Below are 18420 nucleotides of genomic sequence, written 5' to 3' on the forward strand. Positions count from 1 at the left end.
TTCCTCCGCGAGCCGAGAGTCTCCGAGCACAACTTTCTCTCCCCCTCTCTCCTCGCTGCTCAGGGGTCGCGACGAGTGGTTTTAGTACGCGGGTCGCAGCTTTCTCATTGTGCGCCAGCGAGGCCGATCCAGGCTGTCCTTTTCCTCCCGCACTTAGTCTAAGAGGAAGAAAGCAAACAAGACAGAGGAGTGAAGCCCCCGTACATACATGCGCCGGGGGGAGATGTCAGGCGCTGCTCCACCTTCCAAACAGTCACACATCAAACAGTGTCACCCCGCCGGAGCGCCACTTGCTGCCCCGCGCTCTCCGCGGGGCTTTGCCGCCAGGATCGCCGTTTCTTCCTCTGCGAAATCTAATGCAAACACATTTTGATCATGGATTTTTGGCCGGTCTTGATCTTGCGACAGAAAAAATTTTGAAAAATACACAAAAAGCACCCCCCCCCCCAAAAAAAAAAGCCAACAACAACAACCCGGAGAGTGTGTGCAGAGGGGCGAAGAGCGGACATTCACTGGGTGGGCGAGATGAGCGTGGACTGTCCCCCCCCAAACTCCTGGGAGAGAGGGAGATGCACTCTCGCTCTCTTCTCTTTTCAGTGAAATATAACACACATTCGGATCGCAGAGCTTTCAGACAGTCTCAACTGATAGACAGACACATCGAGCTGCTTTTCCTGCTTCAGCTTTTACTCCTCCTCCTCTCGCCAACGTCACCCTGACAATTACAAATAGGTCTCTCACAAACCATACCTGTCAATCTTTTTAATTGCTTTGTTTTCTTTTTTTTTCTTTCCGAAGCTAAACAATATGACACAAAAAAGAAATCTTAATACAGCATAACATAAACGATTGCACATTGGAGAAAGACATTGAGGGGTTTGTTATTATAATCCAGTGGCTGATACCGGGTAAAACCCATGTGTTATAAGCCAAGTTAAGTAGACACTAGTTTCTGCAGATTTTTAAACCTCTAAGTCACCCCCCACCCCCTTGAACATTCATACACACGCACCCACGTGGAACACAAACTAGCCTTGGATGAGAACATCCGACATTTGAGATAAAAATACCTGGGTCACTTTTGCAGTCTTGGTTTGGGGGTTAGGTTTGATTGGGGAGGGGCACTGTGTGGCTTTTTTAATTTTGGTAATCCTAGGTAAGTGTAAAACAAGACGGTTTTTTAAAATTAAAATGGATACCTTTAATAAACATTTTAAAATGGGCTCAGCTCATCATACAAAAATGTGGAAAATATTTAATCTGGCCCTTCTATGAAAAGTGAATTGATTACTTGGTCAATATAGACAATTAGGGAGAAAACTGACATGAAGGAACGGCAGATCTTTCTAGCTGGGTTAATAAAATGAGGTCTTCATACATAATTGCAATGTCTCCAGTTCAATTAAGTCCTTCGGCATCCCCACCTAGAAGTTTAAATGCTTATGTGCTCTGAGAATTTGGCCCTCTATTCTCCGATATATGTGTTCTTTCCCAATGGGAAACCTGTAACAGTCTTGTAGAGGCTACTTAAAACATTCATGGAAACACACGATATCTAGGCCAAAATACATAAAATGGCTTAGTTAGTGCAACTTGCTTGGGACAGACAAGCTGAGGGCAGAAGGCGCGGGCGAGGCGTTCCGGGAATGGGGGGCCAGGAGTCTGGGGCGCATGGTGCTCTGGGCGCCCCCGCCCCGCGTTCGGTGCTTGTGCGCGTGCACTGGTGGCGGGGGCTCCCCGCGCGGCTCGGGGGCCCCCGGCCGTGCCCCGCCGCCCCGGCCGCGCTCGGGGTTGATTCGTACCACCTTGCAAGGAAGTGAACGCTTCGCACGGGAAGGGGAGGTGCCTGTGCCGGCCGCCGGGCGCCGCGCCGCTCCGAGGACGCCCGGGGCTGCCGCCGGCTCGGGGCCGCGGCGATCGCGGGACGCGCGGCTCCCCTCGCCGCCCCCCTCACCCTTTTAGAAGAGTCAAATCCGGCTTTTAGAGCGAGGGGAGGGTGGGGATATCCGGTGCCTCCCGGACGCCGGGAGAAAGGGGGAGGGCGGAGAGGATCCTTGGCCAGTCTGCGCCGAGCAGATTCAAACCAAAACAAAAAGATTAAAGGAGCAGCGGCCGGGGTGGCAGCGATCCCCAGGCCGGGACCCCGGGGGTGGCGCGTCCGGGAACCGCGGGGGCTGTGCGGACTGCCGGCGCTGCGCGCGGCGGGGGGGAGGGGGGAGCGGGAGCCAGTCCTTGTGGGGAAGTGGGGGGAGTTGAGGGGAGCACGCGGGCCGGAGGAGGGGCGGACCCGCCTGCTCCGCCCGCCCGCTGGGAGCCAAGCCGAGCCGAGCGGCCCGGGCTGGGCTCGACCCCAGCCGGCGGCGGCGCAGAAAGCGGGCAGAGGCGCGGGCCATGCTGCGGCTGGCGCCCGCCGGGGCCCGAGCCATCGTGGACATGTCGTACGCCCGCCACTTCCTGGACTTCCAGGGCTCCGACATCCCCCGCGCCATGCAGAAGCTGGTGGTGACCCAGCTGAGCCCCAACTTCCGCGAGGCCGTCACCCTGCGCCGGGACTGCCCGGTGCCACTCCCCGGGGACGGAGACCTCCTCGTCCGGAACCGGTGAGCCCGGCGCGCGCGCGCCGCCCCCCCCCCACCCCGCCCTGACCGGGCCCCGGCCCGCGCTGCGCCGCTTTCCGGCTGTCCCGGGCCCGCCTGCGTCCCCGCACTCCGGCGAGCGCTCGGGCGCACAGCCTGACTTTGCGAGATCCCGGGAAGTTGAACCCGCCGCCATCTGGCGAAGGCGAATGTAATGTGACGGTTGCTGGTGTGAATATCCGATGCCACCGAACGTCCTCATAACTGAGGGTTATTTTAATTTGGGATTCCCCTCCCCTCCCCAGCCCTCCCCCCACCCCCTCCCGCTCCCGAAATAAAACCGACGGGACCCAGAAGGGGAGGCTCCCCGCCCGGCCCACCCGCGCGCACCCACGACTCCTGCGTTCCCATAATCTTTAGTGTGAACCAGGAACGGGCTGGACACAAACTGCGACGTTTAGGTAACGTGCTTTGGAGGAAAGAGGCCGAGGTCCCGGCTGGCTTTTCCTGTGCGCTCCAGGTTGGCAGCCGCCTCGCAATGGCGGAGCCTGTCGTTGGGTGTGTTGGTGTGCACCTCGCCGGTGTCGTCTGCGTGTTGTCAGTGCTGTATGGCTGTTGTCTGTGCCCCAGAGCCTACCGACAGGCACGTGGCGCGTCCGGGGCGGCTGGGTCAGGGCCGGGTGGTGCCACGGCTGCATTTCCCTGCGCGTTTTGCAGACCTTTGGGTGGCACTCGGGTGGGTTGCCCTACCTTATGACCCTCTCCTCCACCTCCACACTCCCTACCTTAATGTGTTTACAGCTCACTAATCTTCAGTAACTGGTGCAGCGCGGGAAGGAAAGGGACCTCATTCTGTGGGAGCCATGCCCTCTGGTCTCTGTTCGCTGGGTCCCCTAGCTGCCTGACTTGCAGGCTGGGCGTTCCCCATTCCTCGATCCCCTATGTTAGAGCAGGATTCGCCCGCCTGCTCAGGGGCATCCGAGGGGTTACAGTGTTGCATGTCTCCTCCGATTGAAGGAAGGAGTGAGTTCTGAGTGTAACTATATGGTAAATTGTTTCTTGGAAAGTACTGTAAGTCCCCTGCAAGGCGTGAAAGGCAAAGTGTACCCTACCCAAGTGGCTTGATGCAGCGTTTAATCCGTTTATTTTAGAGATTCATATCAGCCTTCCAAAGACTGCAAAATTGAGTAATTCTGGTCATGATATAAAACTTTTGGAAACCTGTTGGAAACATAAATTTGAGGGAGCCAAGAGTGGGGCTGAGTGGAAGCTGGCTCCGGGCGGGGTGCAGAGAGTGCCTCAAAGGTGGATGTGTGTGTCCTAAAAGTTTTCGTGGGTGGAAACAGGGCTGCAGAGGATTTCTTCATTATGGGGTAAAGCGCTAAAGCTGTTGAGATAAGGACTTGCATCCTACCAAGTTAAAAAGAAGGAACATGCAGAACATACAAGTCACACGAGTGATTTGCTAGAAGTTGAGATGAGAAGCAGGCTGAAAAGCTCAGACTTTAACAAGCAAAAAGTTTTACACGGGCTGTTTTCTTTTCTTGTAATGTTGGTGACCAAATACACTACTGACTGTGAGCACTGACGTAAAAACACCACTGCTTGAATAAAATCCCCTTTAGATACCGGGTGTGAAGTGGGGAGGGGGTGACTGAGCAGAGCAGGCAGAAGAAGGTGTGAAGTTAGAGCACAACCAGCTGCGGTTTAGTGGGGCCACCCGCCAGCTCTCCGTGGAGGCTGCTCCCGCCCGCTCCCCGGGCCAGCCGGCATCTCTACCTGTGAAGTGCATGAAGTCCTCAGGTTGTCCTCCCTTCCTCTGGCTCCTCTCCCCCGCTTGCTCACCATCACCCCTCGCCTTCTTCCCTGCCAGTGCCCGGGCGCCCCCTGCGCCCGGTCACCAGGGAGGGTCCCTGAATTGGGTGGTCAGGATTCTGGAGCGCCAGCTCTCCCATGTTTGGAGCTCATCGGTTTGGATTGCTTTGGGATCCATGCCTGTCTTTTCCCTTCACATATGCCAAGAGTCCCTTTAACACAAACAGTATGCTTATGTGTACGACTTGACCTCTAACTTCTACATTGAAGCCCGCATCAGAAAGAGAATGGAACCAGTTTTCTGCACGTTGAGAGGAAATGAAATCTTTGCATCCCCTTTCCCTACTCTGTAGAAAATCTGCTCCTATCCCCAAATTGTAAGGAGATCCTTTATATTTGGCAAATAGTGTCAGGGGAAGAGGCTTTTTTTTTTTTTTTTTTTTTTTTTTTTAAGAGCAAACTGCAGGTCTGTTTACTGCAGGTTAGTTCATTTTAATCCTAGACCAAATCTCCTCCAGAACAGTGTTAATTGCATAAAAATTTTATGCAGGCGCTTTTCATTTTTATCGTAATAAAAATCTGCTCTGGAATGAATGCCATAAGCATACATTCACTTGTTCGGAAAGGTGTTTGGGGATTTTAACTGTGCACTGCCTGACTTTTCCTTTCAGTTGGATATTTGCACATCTCATCCCATCTCAACAGAAAATACAAATTCTTCATTCACAGAGAGGGAAGTGCTTTAAGCCCGACGTGGATTTAGGATAATCAAGTTTATCCCATTTAGGAAAAGTGTGAGAGGGGCGCTTAAAATCCCCGCAGAACGTGTAATTGATGTTCCTTTATCCACTTCTCACTTTTCATACATCCGAGGACAACTTCACATCCCCTCCCAATGCCCAGCCCTCAGGAAGAGAAGGAAGAAAGACACCCTCCAGTTAAGTCAGCTTGCGTGCTATTTTTAGCTTTTTTTTCCGAAGGATAGTGACATATTATTTCGTTTCCAAATCTTTCTAACGATTTTCTGCTCAAGTGTAAGATAATGGAGCAAAGAGTTTGTAGGAATGGCAAAGAGCGGGTGGGGGATGGGGAAGGCGTTTTTGATAAACGGTTTGTTGCTCACGGGAGGGTAACAGCATTTCTGCTGACTCTCCAGGCCGAGGTTTTCTTTTATTTATTTTTCTTTCTTTTCTTTAATCTTTTCTCTTCTTTTCTTTTCTCTTATTTCTTCTCTTTCCTCCCTCCCTTCTTTCTTTCTTTTTAAGAAAATCTGATCTGGACGACTTTGTCTGTCTTCCAATATTGAAGACTCTGGACTTCACGTTTTGTTTTTGTTCAAAGCAAGCGTTTCCCTCCCTCTGCACGACTGCCTGTTTCATAATAAACATGACGAAGGGCTTCAGCACATTTTTATATAAATAAACCGACGCCTCTCGAAGGGTATATATTTGGGGAAAGCCCGCACCGGTCCCATTCTTTCTCCTGGGGTTCCTCGATTTTAGGCTTCCGAGTGGATTATCCAGTCGGATGGCTAGAACCCTGCACTTATTCAGAGCATATATTTTAAATTAAAGAGGGTACAAGGAGAGTCTCGAAATGCACGCATTCTACCAAGCGTGTCTTTCCTTTCTTTTTCTCCCTCGCTCGCCCTTCCTGTCCCCTGCTCCCCGACCCGGGCCCCCTTTCCCACTGTGTCCGCTGCTCTTGAACTTGTTTCTGGAGGAGCGCAAGGCGCGGGCTCCGGAGCCTCACGCAGCCCTTCCCACAGCCCACGGGAGGATGAAGGCGCGTGCGGGCAGCGGTGGATCCCCACCTGCTGCCGCGGCCGCGCGGCATCAAAGCGGGGGTCCGGCGGGGGCGGGGGCCGCTCCCGGGGCCCAGAGACCCGGCAGTGGGTGAGGTGCGCCGAGTGGAGTAGTGGTGGGTTGTGGCCACCAGCCCGAGACTCTTTTACCTACGACGCAGGCAATTTAGAAGGCGGCAGGACGAGGGGAGGGGGGAGGAGGAGGCACGAAAAACGGGGGTGCATCGGAGGCCAAGGTCAAGGTCCGGCCGCCCCAGGCCGCAATCCTGGGGCCGCGGCGCTCCAGCGCGCCCTGTGCTCCGGACCCCCCCCCCCCCGCCACCACCACCAAGAGCTTGACCGCCCCTGGGCCCGAGCTCCGCGGCCTGCGCTGACTACGCTTGCCCACCGGACCCCCGCCCGGCCCAGGGAGGCCGAGGTCACGGTCGCAGGCCTGGGCGGCAGCCCCTGCACCCCATCGGCTGCCGGCTCGGCCCGGCCGCAGCCCGCTCCGGGAGTCAGAGGCACTGACAGAGCCTCGCAGTAGTGGCAGCGGGGAGGCCGTGACGGGAAGGTAGGCAGGCCGCCGAGGCCGGGCACTTCCGAGGGGACGCAGGTCCAGAAGGACTTCTGGCGCCCCGCAGGCTGGCAGGGGCGCGCCAAGGGTGCCGCAGGGGAGACGCAGAGCTGTCTGCAACCTGGACGGGGCGCGCCGAGGTCAACTTAAGCTGCCGCTGGTCACCGCAGGCACCCCAGCTCCCGGCAGAGCCCACTCCCACCTCGACTTGGCCGTCGCTCCCCCCTCTGGCGCTTGTGCCCTCTCCCCTCCACTTTTCTCCCACGTGTGCCCCGCTTGGTCTTGTCACCTCTCGCGGGGAAGTGGCAAATCACAGAGGGAGAGTGGGGGAGCGTTTTCCTCCAGGAGCCCGTCCCTCCTCCCCCGCAAGGCGCTCTCCTTAGCGGTGGGGAGAACCCCAGGGGCCAGCCGCCGCAGGGTGTCCCACCTCCAAGGCTTGGCGGTTGCCCCGCAGGAGAGGGCCTCTCCAGTGGGGACTGAGACAGGAGGGGAGAGGGGCACGGGAAGGGTTAATTGTGGGCCCAGAGACCGGAGCTGGCGGTCGGGCCTCAGTCTCCCACCTCTGGAGCAAACCGCCGCCTTCACTTCCATTCCGCAGACCCCTCCCTGGACTTGGCTTTACCGCCTACAGCAGGGGCGCGGGAGGCCGAGACGCTCCAGCTGGGCTCTGCCCTGGCGGCCTTCTGTGAAGTCCGGAGGCGCGCTCTGAGGAAGCTGGTCCTTTCTAAAAAGGCCCAACCTTGAGAATTATGTAAATTTAAAGGGAAGATAGCAGGGGGCCCCCCAGCCCCAAAACAGAATGTAAGCATCTTGGTATTAAATCCCAAATGAAAAACCAGCAAAAAATCATTTTTCGCACTTTTCATTACTGCGTTATCATCCTTGGCTGTGGAATTCTGTAGTGTGTTCTTGAGGCTGTGTGGTGTGCTAACTTCTGAACGCAGCTTGACATGCCCCAAAGAAATGGTTTCCTGCTTTCTTCTTTCTACACTATGTAGAGAGCTTTCAGTATTGTAGATATACAGGGCATAATCATAAGGGAGCCTTTATAAGCACAAAGTGTTATCTATAATATGGTGGAAGTGGATCCTTGCACAGGGCAGTTTTGGTTTATTAAGTTAAATTAAAAGTGAATTATTTTAAAATGACCTACTTACCAGCTTTCCTCGTGCCACCAGACACCACCATCTTTTTCATTTCATTACAGGTGGAAATGACATTTTTAGGGTCCTCCATTATGTGTCTAAGCCACCTCCTGACATTTTTTAGTAGACGGCTTTTTTTTTTCCTTAGGTATCAGGATATTTTTGTTATGAGGTATACTGAGATGAAAAAAAGCTGGTAAAAATACCGACCTCGCAATTAAATTGACTCTGGATACCAAAGTGAAAATAATCATCTGGTATTAATCAAGTTATGTCTCTGCCTCTTGTTGAGGAAAAATATAGTGACGATTTGCTTTCCTTTTCATCTGAAAAGGACTGCAAGATATTGAATGTTCCATAAAACTCCCTACCCTTATGAGACAATTTTTGTTCAATTAATCAAAATGCATATTTTCATGCTGGACATAGTTACATCAGAAAGAAAATTTGCTGCAGACACTCTAACAGTGTTTTAAACAACCCCGCAGTAACGTGTAACAACCGATGACCTTGCACACTGCGTCAATCTTCAATAATATCATTGTCATTACTGTTATTATCCGAAGTGTTAAATTGTTGCCAGAATCAATGCAAGTCTATTTCTTTGAATATATTTTATCTCACTGTTGTTTTTTAACATCTTTGTTAAGAGGCCAATTAATTTCCAACTCATAGCTCCAGTGGAGTTTGTATATAAGAGGGCTTCCTGACTTTTTTTTTTTTTAATGTTTTATTTCTCCTTTTGAAAGAAAGGGGAGGAAAATAAATAGCATGTGAAATAAATAACTTGATGCTTAAAGTGGTATGAAATGACCCTAACCTGATTTAAAAAATAAAATATACCAAATACTTGTTTAATTTCTCTTTTTCAACTGAATATCAGGACTGACTTATTTTTTATCCTTCTGGAATCCTACCAGGATAGATGGCTTAGCCACCCATCCACAGTCATTGGAATTAGAGGAATTTTTCTAAGTGGAATATCAAGGCCTTGACGAAGAGAACACCTTAATGTATTTGTTTGTTTGCTTTCTTCTAGATTTGTCGGTGTCAATGCATCTGACATCAACTATTCCGCGGGCCGATACGACCCTTCGGTCAAGACCCCCTTTGACGTAGGTTTCGAAGGTGTGGGAGAGGTGGTAGCCTTAGGCCTGTCGGCCAGTGCCAGGTACGCCGTGGGCCAGGCTGTGGCCTACATGGCCCCCGGCTCCTTCGCTGAGTACACCGTGGTGCCAGCTGGTGCTGCAGCTCCCGTGGCCTCTCTGCAGCCACAGTATGTCACCCTGCCGGTAAGTGCCACCACTGCATACATCAGCCTGAACGAGCTCGGAGGACTGTCGGAAGGGACAAAAGTTTTGGTGACGGCAGCAGCTGGGGGGACAGGCCAGTTTGCCGTGCAGCTTGCAAAGAAGGCCAAGTGCCATGTCATTGGCACGTGCTCTTCCGATGAAAAGTCTGCTTTTCTGAAATCCATTGGCTGTGATCGTCCCATCAACTATACGACCGAGCCCGTCAGCACCGTCCTGAAGCAGGAGTACCCCGCAGGTGTGGATGTGGTATATGAGTCCGTCGGGGGCGCCATGTTCGACTTGGCCGTAGATGCCTTGGCTATCAAGGGGCGCTTGATAGTCATTGGGTTCGTGTCTGGCTACCAAACTCCTACTGGCCTTTCTCCTGTGAAAGCAGGGACATTACCAGCCAAACTGCTGAAGAAATCTGCCAGTGTCCGGGGCTTCTTCTTGAACCATTCCCTTTCTAAGTATCAAGCAGCCATGGACCACTTGCTTAAGATGTATGCAGGTGGAGACCTGGTCTGCGAGGTGGACCTTGGAGACCGGTCTGCAGAGGGCAGGTTTATTGGCCTGGAGTCTGTATTCCGGGCTGTTGATTATATGTACATGGGAAAAAACACTGGAAAAATTGTAGTTGAATTATCTCGCTCTGTCAGCAGTAAGCTGTAACAACAGAACAATGACATAAATCAAAGGAGAAAGAAAATGGGCACTTTATTCCTCAGAATTACTCAAATCAAGTTATTTGTAGTTGGTTAAGGGGTATAATATTTCTTAAAACAAAAGTCAGGTGTTAATGAATAAGTTTCTCTTTTTTTTTTTTTGATTTTTTTTTGGAGGGGGGTGGTTGCCCCTCCCTTGAAAAAAATGCTAATAAAAACTTCTCTCAACGGCTCAGAGGTAAAACCGTTATATTCGATTCTTTGGTCATGGACAGTCTCATTCCAGATTTTATTGTTCCAGAGAATTAAATTAATTCCTGATGCAAGATCTGATCAAATCAGTATGTCTTCAGCTTGATGAGATTTTAAAATCGGTCTTGAAAATAGTCCACAAATTCTTTGCTTTGGGAGAGTTTGGTCGTACACTAACGAGCAGTTAATAAATGAGAGATATAGCAGAAAAGCAGCCATATATTTTCAGAGTCCATATTCCCAGGAAATGGCCCTTCCTTTTCTATAAATCACCAACTCTCTAACTAGAAATTTGGAGGAATTCTCCCAAAACTTTGATTTTTGTTAGGTCAATAGAAAAATGACTATGTGAACGCAGACCTCTTTTTAAAAAGTGTCTATTATTTAATGCTTTATGCCCAGTTATCCCAGTGAGGCCTGTGTGGAACTGGAAGTTTCTCTCTGCCCTTAAGAAGCAAATTGGTGTTGAAAACTGTTAAGACAAAAGCAGGCTTTGGAAAGGGATACTACAGAGGTTGGGGGCAAGCTTTAAAAACTTAGTACCTGCTTGGGAAGGGGGAGAGAGGATGTGCTGCATCCATGGGGAGAGTCTGCATAACAAAGGGAAAGCACTCCCTAGGCACAGGGCCAGAGAGTAATAATAGCATCCTTCCTAGGCCTGAAGTAGGATGTATCAGACAGCACAGTGCAGAGGAGGGACTGACGCAATCTAAAATAATCAGACATTCGCTTCGTGTTTCAGACTTTCGGACACGGTGTGTTTTATCTCTGATCTTGGAAACAGAATAGTGTGTGGCAGAGCGCGCTGTCCCTGTGTCCCCATTTTACTTCCCCACGCGTTCTGTGGGAACGAGCTGCGCCTCGTTACTAGTGCCCACTGCCCATGTCACACGTGAGAGCAACGTCACGAGCCTTCTCGCAGCCCAGCTGCCCGCCTCCTCACCTTCAGCTTGCCAAAGAAGGCTCCAGCTCTCGTCGCGAAGTTGGAAATCCCATAGTGCCTTTCTAATTGAAGGCAAAGCCCACCGGATTATTTTTCAAAGCCCTGGGTTTTCGGTGTCTCTAAATGCTAAATAAATGTGAACGCAATTAAAGATGCTCCGGGAAACTTGGCGACCATATTTAATTTTTCTTTCCTCCCATCTGAGGAGCGAGGAGATCCTACTGCTGAATAGCTGTTAGTATCTCTTTTACAAGATTTACTCATTTTCAGGTACCTAATGTAGCTGCTAGCATGCACGCACAACAATACAATTTATATGGTAAATGGGACCAAATAATGGCTTCACTGAATGTTAGGGCTGCACTGAAGGGAGATGTCACGGTAAATAGCCGCCAAATTATGGATCATGCCGAAGTGTCACAACTGCACTAAAGACAAATAGCACCGGAGGCTATTGCCGCTGTGATGCTTCTGAGTTATGAAGAAGGGTAGCAGCCTGACGCGAGGCTCTTTGTGTCCTCCTCACGGCACGGGGTTACTATGCGGGTACAAGAGAGGTTGGCCCACCGTGGTGCTCGGTTATTAATCTGCCCCTCTCAGACCTAACAGCTCTGGCCAGAGGGAAGGAGACGCTGCCTGGCTTTCAGATACACAAACACACACAGGGGAGGGGACAGGTTTTAGGAACGGAAGTGCACAGGAAGGGACTGGTAATGGGCGAACATGGTAATCAAATCATGCCATCCAAGAAGATGATGAAATTTCACGTAGTATCTGTTGCTGCCCATGCAGATAGATGTGTGAAGTCTAAACCATAATGCACTTTCTCCCTTCGTCGAGACTCCAGGAGCAAGGACACTGCCAACTAAATTGCTTCCTCGAAACTGAAGTGCGTCCCGGTTTCTTTCATGTTAATGGGAGGGTAATAAAGATGAAAGACCAACATTTTAACGGATGGATCCCTTAAGCTACAGAATAGAAATTTATGATGTTTTGAAGGAATATACTAAATTCGGCGACATAAAAAAATTTTTTTTTTTCAAACATCCAGGTTTAAAATAAAATATAATGTGAAAACCTCATGCTCGCTTTCCCCAAACTCAGGAACTCCAGTGCATGCTGTTTTCATTTATTCTTAGAAAACAAGCATGAAAGATTCCGCCCATTCAGATAATGCCAAAAATATGTTTAAACTTTTTCTTCTTATTCTGAAAAATGATTTGTAAATTGAGGGTCATAGTTCAGTATCAGTTTCATCTTCTTGGATTATCGTTCAGGACCAGCCTCTAATGGGAGGTGAAATGGTGCAATGCTCTCAACACCTTTCTTCTGAACTGTATTACATATCACAAAAAGTACATCCATAATTCAGGGCAATTGTCAGTCTTTGTTTTAGAGACAGGGCTGGGGCTGAGCGATCATGGTGGATGAATTATTTCTCGGTTCTCAGGGTGGCCTTCTCTGCACCTCAGCCTTGAGGGCTCTGGCTGGGCAGATGGAGGGGTTTGACTTTGAGAAGCTATTCTTTGCCATTCCATTGTGACTTCTAAAAAAGCAAATGCTATTCCTTCACATTTGTTTTGCATGCAAAAAAAACAAAAAACCAAAAAACCAATGGTGTGATTCCGGGCCTCTTTGACGATGACTCCTGCTAGTAAATATTGTCAGCATTTAAAAAAAAATTTTTTTTTTTAGGGAGTAGTTCACAAAGAAATGACACGGAAGTTTTGCTTGATAGGCTCTATACATTGTTACTATATGATTTCATCTGAATGGAGTTTCTCAAGAGTAGGATAGAGCCTCTGTAAATGGTCATTAGTATTACATTCAGTATTTATCTAATGAAAGTGCAGTGACAAGTAGCTGCTGCTTATTAAAATGAAAATCCTGCGTTATGTACTTACGGAACATTCCAGCTAATGAGGATGTAATTTCCTCAGTACAACACAGACCTTCTTTTTGTGTTCCCCACCACAAGACGCTGGAAACTTGACAAATGATATCATTTAAGACACATGCCTGCCGTAGGGACCTGCTTTTTGGCTTCCTGTTTCTGGCTTTTATTTGGGTAACATTTATAATGGCCACCCTACTTGAAACGGGTAACGTTTTAACCCCTTCGTAGAGTTCCCAATTAGCATGAACTTACTACATTCAGGGTTTCTTTTAAAATGGGGTGTTTAGTACTGAAAATATTTTTCTTGATCACTTTACCACATGTACATATGGGATAAATACCACATTTTAGATTTATTTGAAAACAGATGAGCAACGTGCAACTTTCAGAAAAAATACGATAGAAAAAGACCAAGCGCAATCAACTGTGGATGATAATTTCCTAGGGGTTACAATACACGTTTTATGAATGTAACCCAGGTGTGAAATGGCCTGATTTGATGGGCTCCTAATCACTGTTCTCTATCCTTCCCTCTCTCTTCTTTTATTAAAGATTGTTTGTTATTTATAGTACTTATTTAAAAACACGAAATTTATCTCTGCAAACATTATTCGGTACTCTTGGGGTTGGGGATTGGTTGGGGTTTTTTTGAAAGTTCGATTTTTCTGTAACTAATGTTGTAGTTATGGCCCAGAATTAAAGATTTAGGATCACATTTCAGAAGTCAGACATGAAACTCTGGATTCTCCATACCACGGATATGGGCATTTTAAACTTTAAATTCTATTGCTTACTAGACCTTTAGCATTGTTATTTCAACTTATAAAGAGAGGAATGTTCAATATGAGAACCTTATTGCTGTGACCCTGAGCAAACTATGGGACGTTGCCACAAGAAAAAGAAAAAAAAAAAAAAACGCTATCCAAAATACGTAAGGAATATTTTTACCAACAAGTAATTCTTGATAGTAGAGAGTTGATATTCAGGGAAGGTCAAATCGGGTAGGCGTGTGAGGTTTCTATGTAAGCCTTTCCCTAGATCTGCGTATCAGTGAACTGTGACGATAAGACTGAGCTCGCATCTGTTCCCAATAGGATGGCTTCTGCCAGCTTGGACCTGCCCTTCAGGGCTGGCTCATGCTTCTCCAGGGGTGCGGACACTCCCAGGAAGCGTGTCTTGGATCCCTCACATGGGAGGCTAAGTACTGTAAGGAGTAGTTTGGGGGAACCAATATGTGCCTTGTATGTGCTGGGAAGCACTGAGCCAGGAGTACAGAGATTCCAACAGCCCCCCAAAGTAAGAGTTTCCCTTGAAGGGCACTATCTGACAGTGCCTTTCTGCCAACACGAAATTAAAATAATAATTAAAACACACCCTGCTGACTGGCGGTAGCATCCAATAGGAGAGATGCATTGCTGCTTCGAGCTCAGAAAAGGGTTCCATACGATCGTCAGCCACTGTCCTGCCTTACCCTCTGCACCAAAGGGCTAAACTGTATGTTAGAATGACTTGCATGGACGATGTCTTTGGTCAGTGGAGATGTAGGAACGTGTTCAGGGACACGAGGGCGTCCTGCTTAGAAGAGTCTGCCTCGCCACCGGCGTGCCTGCCCCTGGGAGGTCGACCGGCAGAAACTTAGAGCTGGAAGGAGCCCGGACACACTCCGCCCCTCATAAAGGAGAAGACTCTGTTGTCCTTTAAATGGTAAAATTTGGGATTTAATCGACAGTCTACTCCTACCCATTGTATAAATGACGAAACCAAAGCCCAGGAAGGATAGGTGCCTCTTCTAGGGTCACGGAGTTCACCAGCCTCAGAAATAAAGCTAGAACACAGGCAGGCGCCTGCCCAGGGCACAGGGCAATCACAGGCTTATCCCCTTCATAATCTGCCAAGGTCCCTCAGTATGTGGCTGATTAATAGTATCGCAGAATAACAACTGGCCTTTGTTATAAATCTTTTTGTGGATGAGATGACGATCAACCCAGGAAGAATATCACGGTTCAGACTGCGAAAGTGTGTTCACTCAGGACCCCCTTTAATCGAGCACAAGTCATGGTTCCAGATCATTTGATTCTGTGTCATCTAAATACCACACAGGGTTCTGGGGGATAAAGTACTCCGTGGAATTAAGGGCTGAATGCTCACAATTTCGTTTTAATGCTACAAGGAAGTCTCTGTCCTATCAATGTATTTTTGGATGTCCAATCATGAAAATCAAATAAAATCTTTATTATCATGTGTTGAGTGGGTTTTTTTTTCCTAGAGTCATTTCACCTGCTTATATTATTGCCCATAGAAAGCCAATGTTTGACCATCATAATTTTTGTACCAGCAAAACATCTAGAATCTGAATCTGCCATTCTACCTGAAATCGACTCTGAATCCAGCAGACTCAGGGCTGTAATGCGTGGATGCGTGTGCTGGCAGCAGGGGGACGTGTAAGGGGCAGGGGATGGGGATGGGGAGAGACACCAGTGGGTCCCACGTGTGCTCACGTGTGGCAGGAATCTCACGCTCAGAGACAAGCCCTTCAAAACCACATGACATTGAACATTCATGCCTTTCTACATCATTCCTGTCTTCCTTGAACTCATGCATAACAAGCGCAAACTTTCAACTTTACATGAACAAATCCTTTCCCAATAGAAACAGCTTCTTTTCACATTGAAAATACCCTTCTTGGGAACAGCAACAATGTCAAAGGCAATCTCATTTCACAGAAAACCTCGCTTCTCACCAGGGGACTGGAAGCAATAGTGGCCCCTCTCTATGCTGTTGGAATTTACATTTGGAAATTGAATTGTCTCCTTGAGGGTCTTTGCTCAAAGTACCTTTTGGAGAATTTCTTACATCCAGGTACAGCAGGGTACATGGAAGGAGACAGAAGTGAAGCAGGACCGGTGTCCCCTCCCCACCCCCAGCTGGAAAATCTGCTCATTCTCTAAGCAGTAAAATTAAATTGTCATTGCCAAAGAATATTTGTCGTTTCAACTTTTACATACACTTTGCGTGCCCTCTTGAAACTTGCTTACAAATTTGACTATTTGAAAACAAGGTCACTATCTTCCCCTCTTTTACCATTAGATAAGCAAAGAGGGATAGAGGAGGGATACCCATTTTAGAGATGGGAAGAGTAAGGTGCAGAGAAATGATTTGCCTTTGATCCCTCAGGCACTGGTTGAACAGAGCCTGGGGCCCATGGATAATTCTCAGACCAAGGCTGGTTGTTTTTTGTTTTGTTTTGTTTTCCCCCTAGAAAGCGTTGCTTGTCCCAGGTCACCATGCACACACATCACCTGTTGCGATGCAGGTCCCGATGCCGCAGGTCCAGGGTGGGGCCTGAGAGCCTGCCTTTCCCCGGTGATGCCGAGGCTGCTTCTCGGGGGAACACACTTGGAGTAGGAAGGCACAGGGTCACACTGCGTTTGAAGAGATTCCCGTCTTGGGACAGGCCGTGTCAGAAGGCACTTCTGAGCAACCCGAAGGCTACCTGGTAGGAGTTACAAAGACGAGAACGTGATACAACTCTGAAAATGGCTGCCTTTTATCGGCACGTTTCCAACTTCTTTAAATTAGCCTTTCCTTCTGACACTCAGCTGTGACACCCGCCGTCCGTCTGCTCTTTAGGGTGCTCTGTAGCAACTATATCCAGGCAGGTCTGGAGGCTGCAGAAAGGTATACGGGACTGTCCTGGGGCCGCTCGGCAAACGGTGACAGCAGACGCCTCACTTCCACGTTTTCACTGCCTTTCAAATAGAAGCAGATCTCAAAAGGACCTAAACTCTTCCCGTTTTCCTTCAGCTTCTACAGTCAAACTCTGTCATGCCACTGTCCTTCCTGCCCGGGGTCCCCAGCCAAACACGGTCCTTTTGTGGGAGCGCTCGGTGCAAACACCAGCCGTCCTGCGTGGGTCTGCCCTCAGCCGGCTTGTGCGCGGCATTCACAACCGTATTTTACAATTCTCCCGAGGAGAGCCAGAGCACCCAACTGATGTCCGCTTTCGGATCAGGTCACTCGGAAAAGGCACCGTGGCACCATGTGTAGCCTTTATGTAGATGGGCCCACAGAATTTACAGTAATTGAAGAGGCCGTGGCCTTCATCGGGGAAAAGTTACAATCCATCCGAGTGCTTCTTAACATACCAGCGTAGTAATCAGAGGAAGAACTGGCTGGGAAAATGGTAAGAAAGCATCTCGGTATCAAAAAGGAAGCCAGTTGAGTTGCAGCTACTATCTAGGTTGGGAACAGACAAATAGCCCCGGCGAGAGGCCGGAGAGCAGCATTCCAGCGCCCAGCTCCAGTTACCATTACCGTGTGCGAGGGGACGAGCCCCCAGGCCGCCCAAGGGAGCCTCTGGCCCCCGCCCTCTGTGTGGGGCTCTGACTTACCCGAGCACTTGTGGCCAAGCCGCCACCCCCACAGCAGGGGCCTCGGAGTTGAGCAGGAACAGCAAGAGCATCACCCCACTTGCGTTCACCCACAGAGCTGGGTGCAGTTTGGGGAATCAAGATTGGAGGCAGGGAGCCCGATGACCTTAGAAAAATTCCCAGGGAGGCCAGTGAGGGCAAGAGCCAGGTGGAGGCAAGGGGAAGTAGACGGCTCTCGGGTTGGGCCAGGGAGCAGAGAGGTATGTCAACTTCTCGGGGTCTCTGGAGACCCCCAAACGCAAATCCGAGAAATGCTGGAGACTCCAGGCTTCCAGGTGGGACCTTTTCCTTGACCAAGGAGCTTAAAAAAAAAATGCGGCTCTCAGTTAATAAAGGGACTGGCGGGTGATAACAGAGGCAGCTTGCTGCTTGCCTGCCTTAAGTGGCTTATTTATTTTCACGACTTTCCCAGTCCTGTCGAGGCAAAGAGAGTTACTCTCACCTGTGGGCTCCATTAGTGCTCTGCTCATACTTCATTTCTAGCACTTTCCACGGAGCCCCAGAATCTATCTATTTGCATGTCTGTCTCCCTGGAGACTGTGAACTCCATGAAGGTAAAGCCTGCCTCACCGGCACTCCTCGGCTGGGACAGAGTACCTGCTGATAAATGCTAAATCAACGTATACTTTGTATACTTTCCACTTTTATTGCAAAACTGAACCAACAGAAACCTGGTCCAGTGTCCCGCGAGTGGCTACTCCTGCAGGATTCCCAGACAGGCACCGGCCCACGACCATTTCTCCAGTTGCAAATGAGCCCTTAAAACAATTGCCATGTGTGTTCTTCTTAATCCCACGTCCGTGTAACTTCTCTGCTCAGGGCTGCTCACCTCGAAAATCAGGTGACCTGATCTGAGCACCTGGGCACTCTAACAAGGGATGATGCTGAGTCTGTGATGCCCACCTGTTGGTGCAAGAAAGAAATATTCTCAACAGCACTTTTAATGTTCTGTCGGTGTCAGCCCAGAGTGCTAATTTAGTGCTATCCAAAATAAATCCCCCAAACACTGGACTTTCTCAAAACTCTAAATGGCTCTCCAGCTCCC

The 18420-nt window shown here is 49.4% G+C and overlaps 1 protein-coding gene across 2 annotated transcripts; it reads left to right on the forward strand.

Annotated features, from left to right (window-relative positions):
- The first annotated feature begins 2257 nt into the window (after positions 1–2257).
- On the forward strand, positions 2258–15184 carry PTGR3 (prostaglandin reductase 3). 2 transcript variants are annotated; one of them, XM_081801002.1, is made up of 2 exons: positions 2258–2600; positions 8936–15184. In XM_081801002.1, the coding sequence occupies exons 1-2, from the start codon at positions 2392–2394 to the stop codon at positions 9858–9860; spliced, it is 1134 nt and encodes a 377-aa protein (XP_081657128.1). In that variant the 5' UTR covers positions 2258–2391; the 3' UTR covers positions 9861–15184. The 2 variants fall into 2 exon arrangements, with proteins under 2 accessions (XP_081657128.1, XP_081657129.1); XM_081801003.1 differs by lacking the exon at positions 2258–2600 and adding an exon at positions 2976–3096.
- Positions 15185–18420: the final 3236 nt, after the last annotated feature.

Source organism: Leptonychotes weddellii, chromosome 13 (genome assembly GCF_054177405.1).
Source record: "Leptonychotes weddellii isolate Sample4059 chromosome 13, ASM5417740v2, whole genome shotgun sequence".
NCBI classification, from domain to species: domain Eukaryota; kingdom Metazoa; phylum Chordata; class Mammalia; order Carnivora; family Phocidae; genus Leptonychotes; species Leptonychotes weddellii.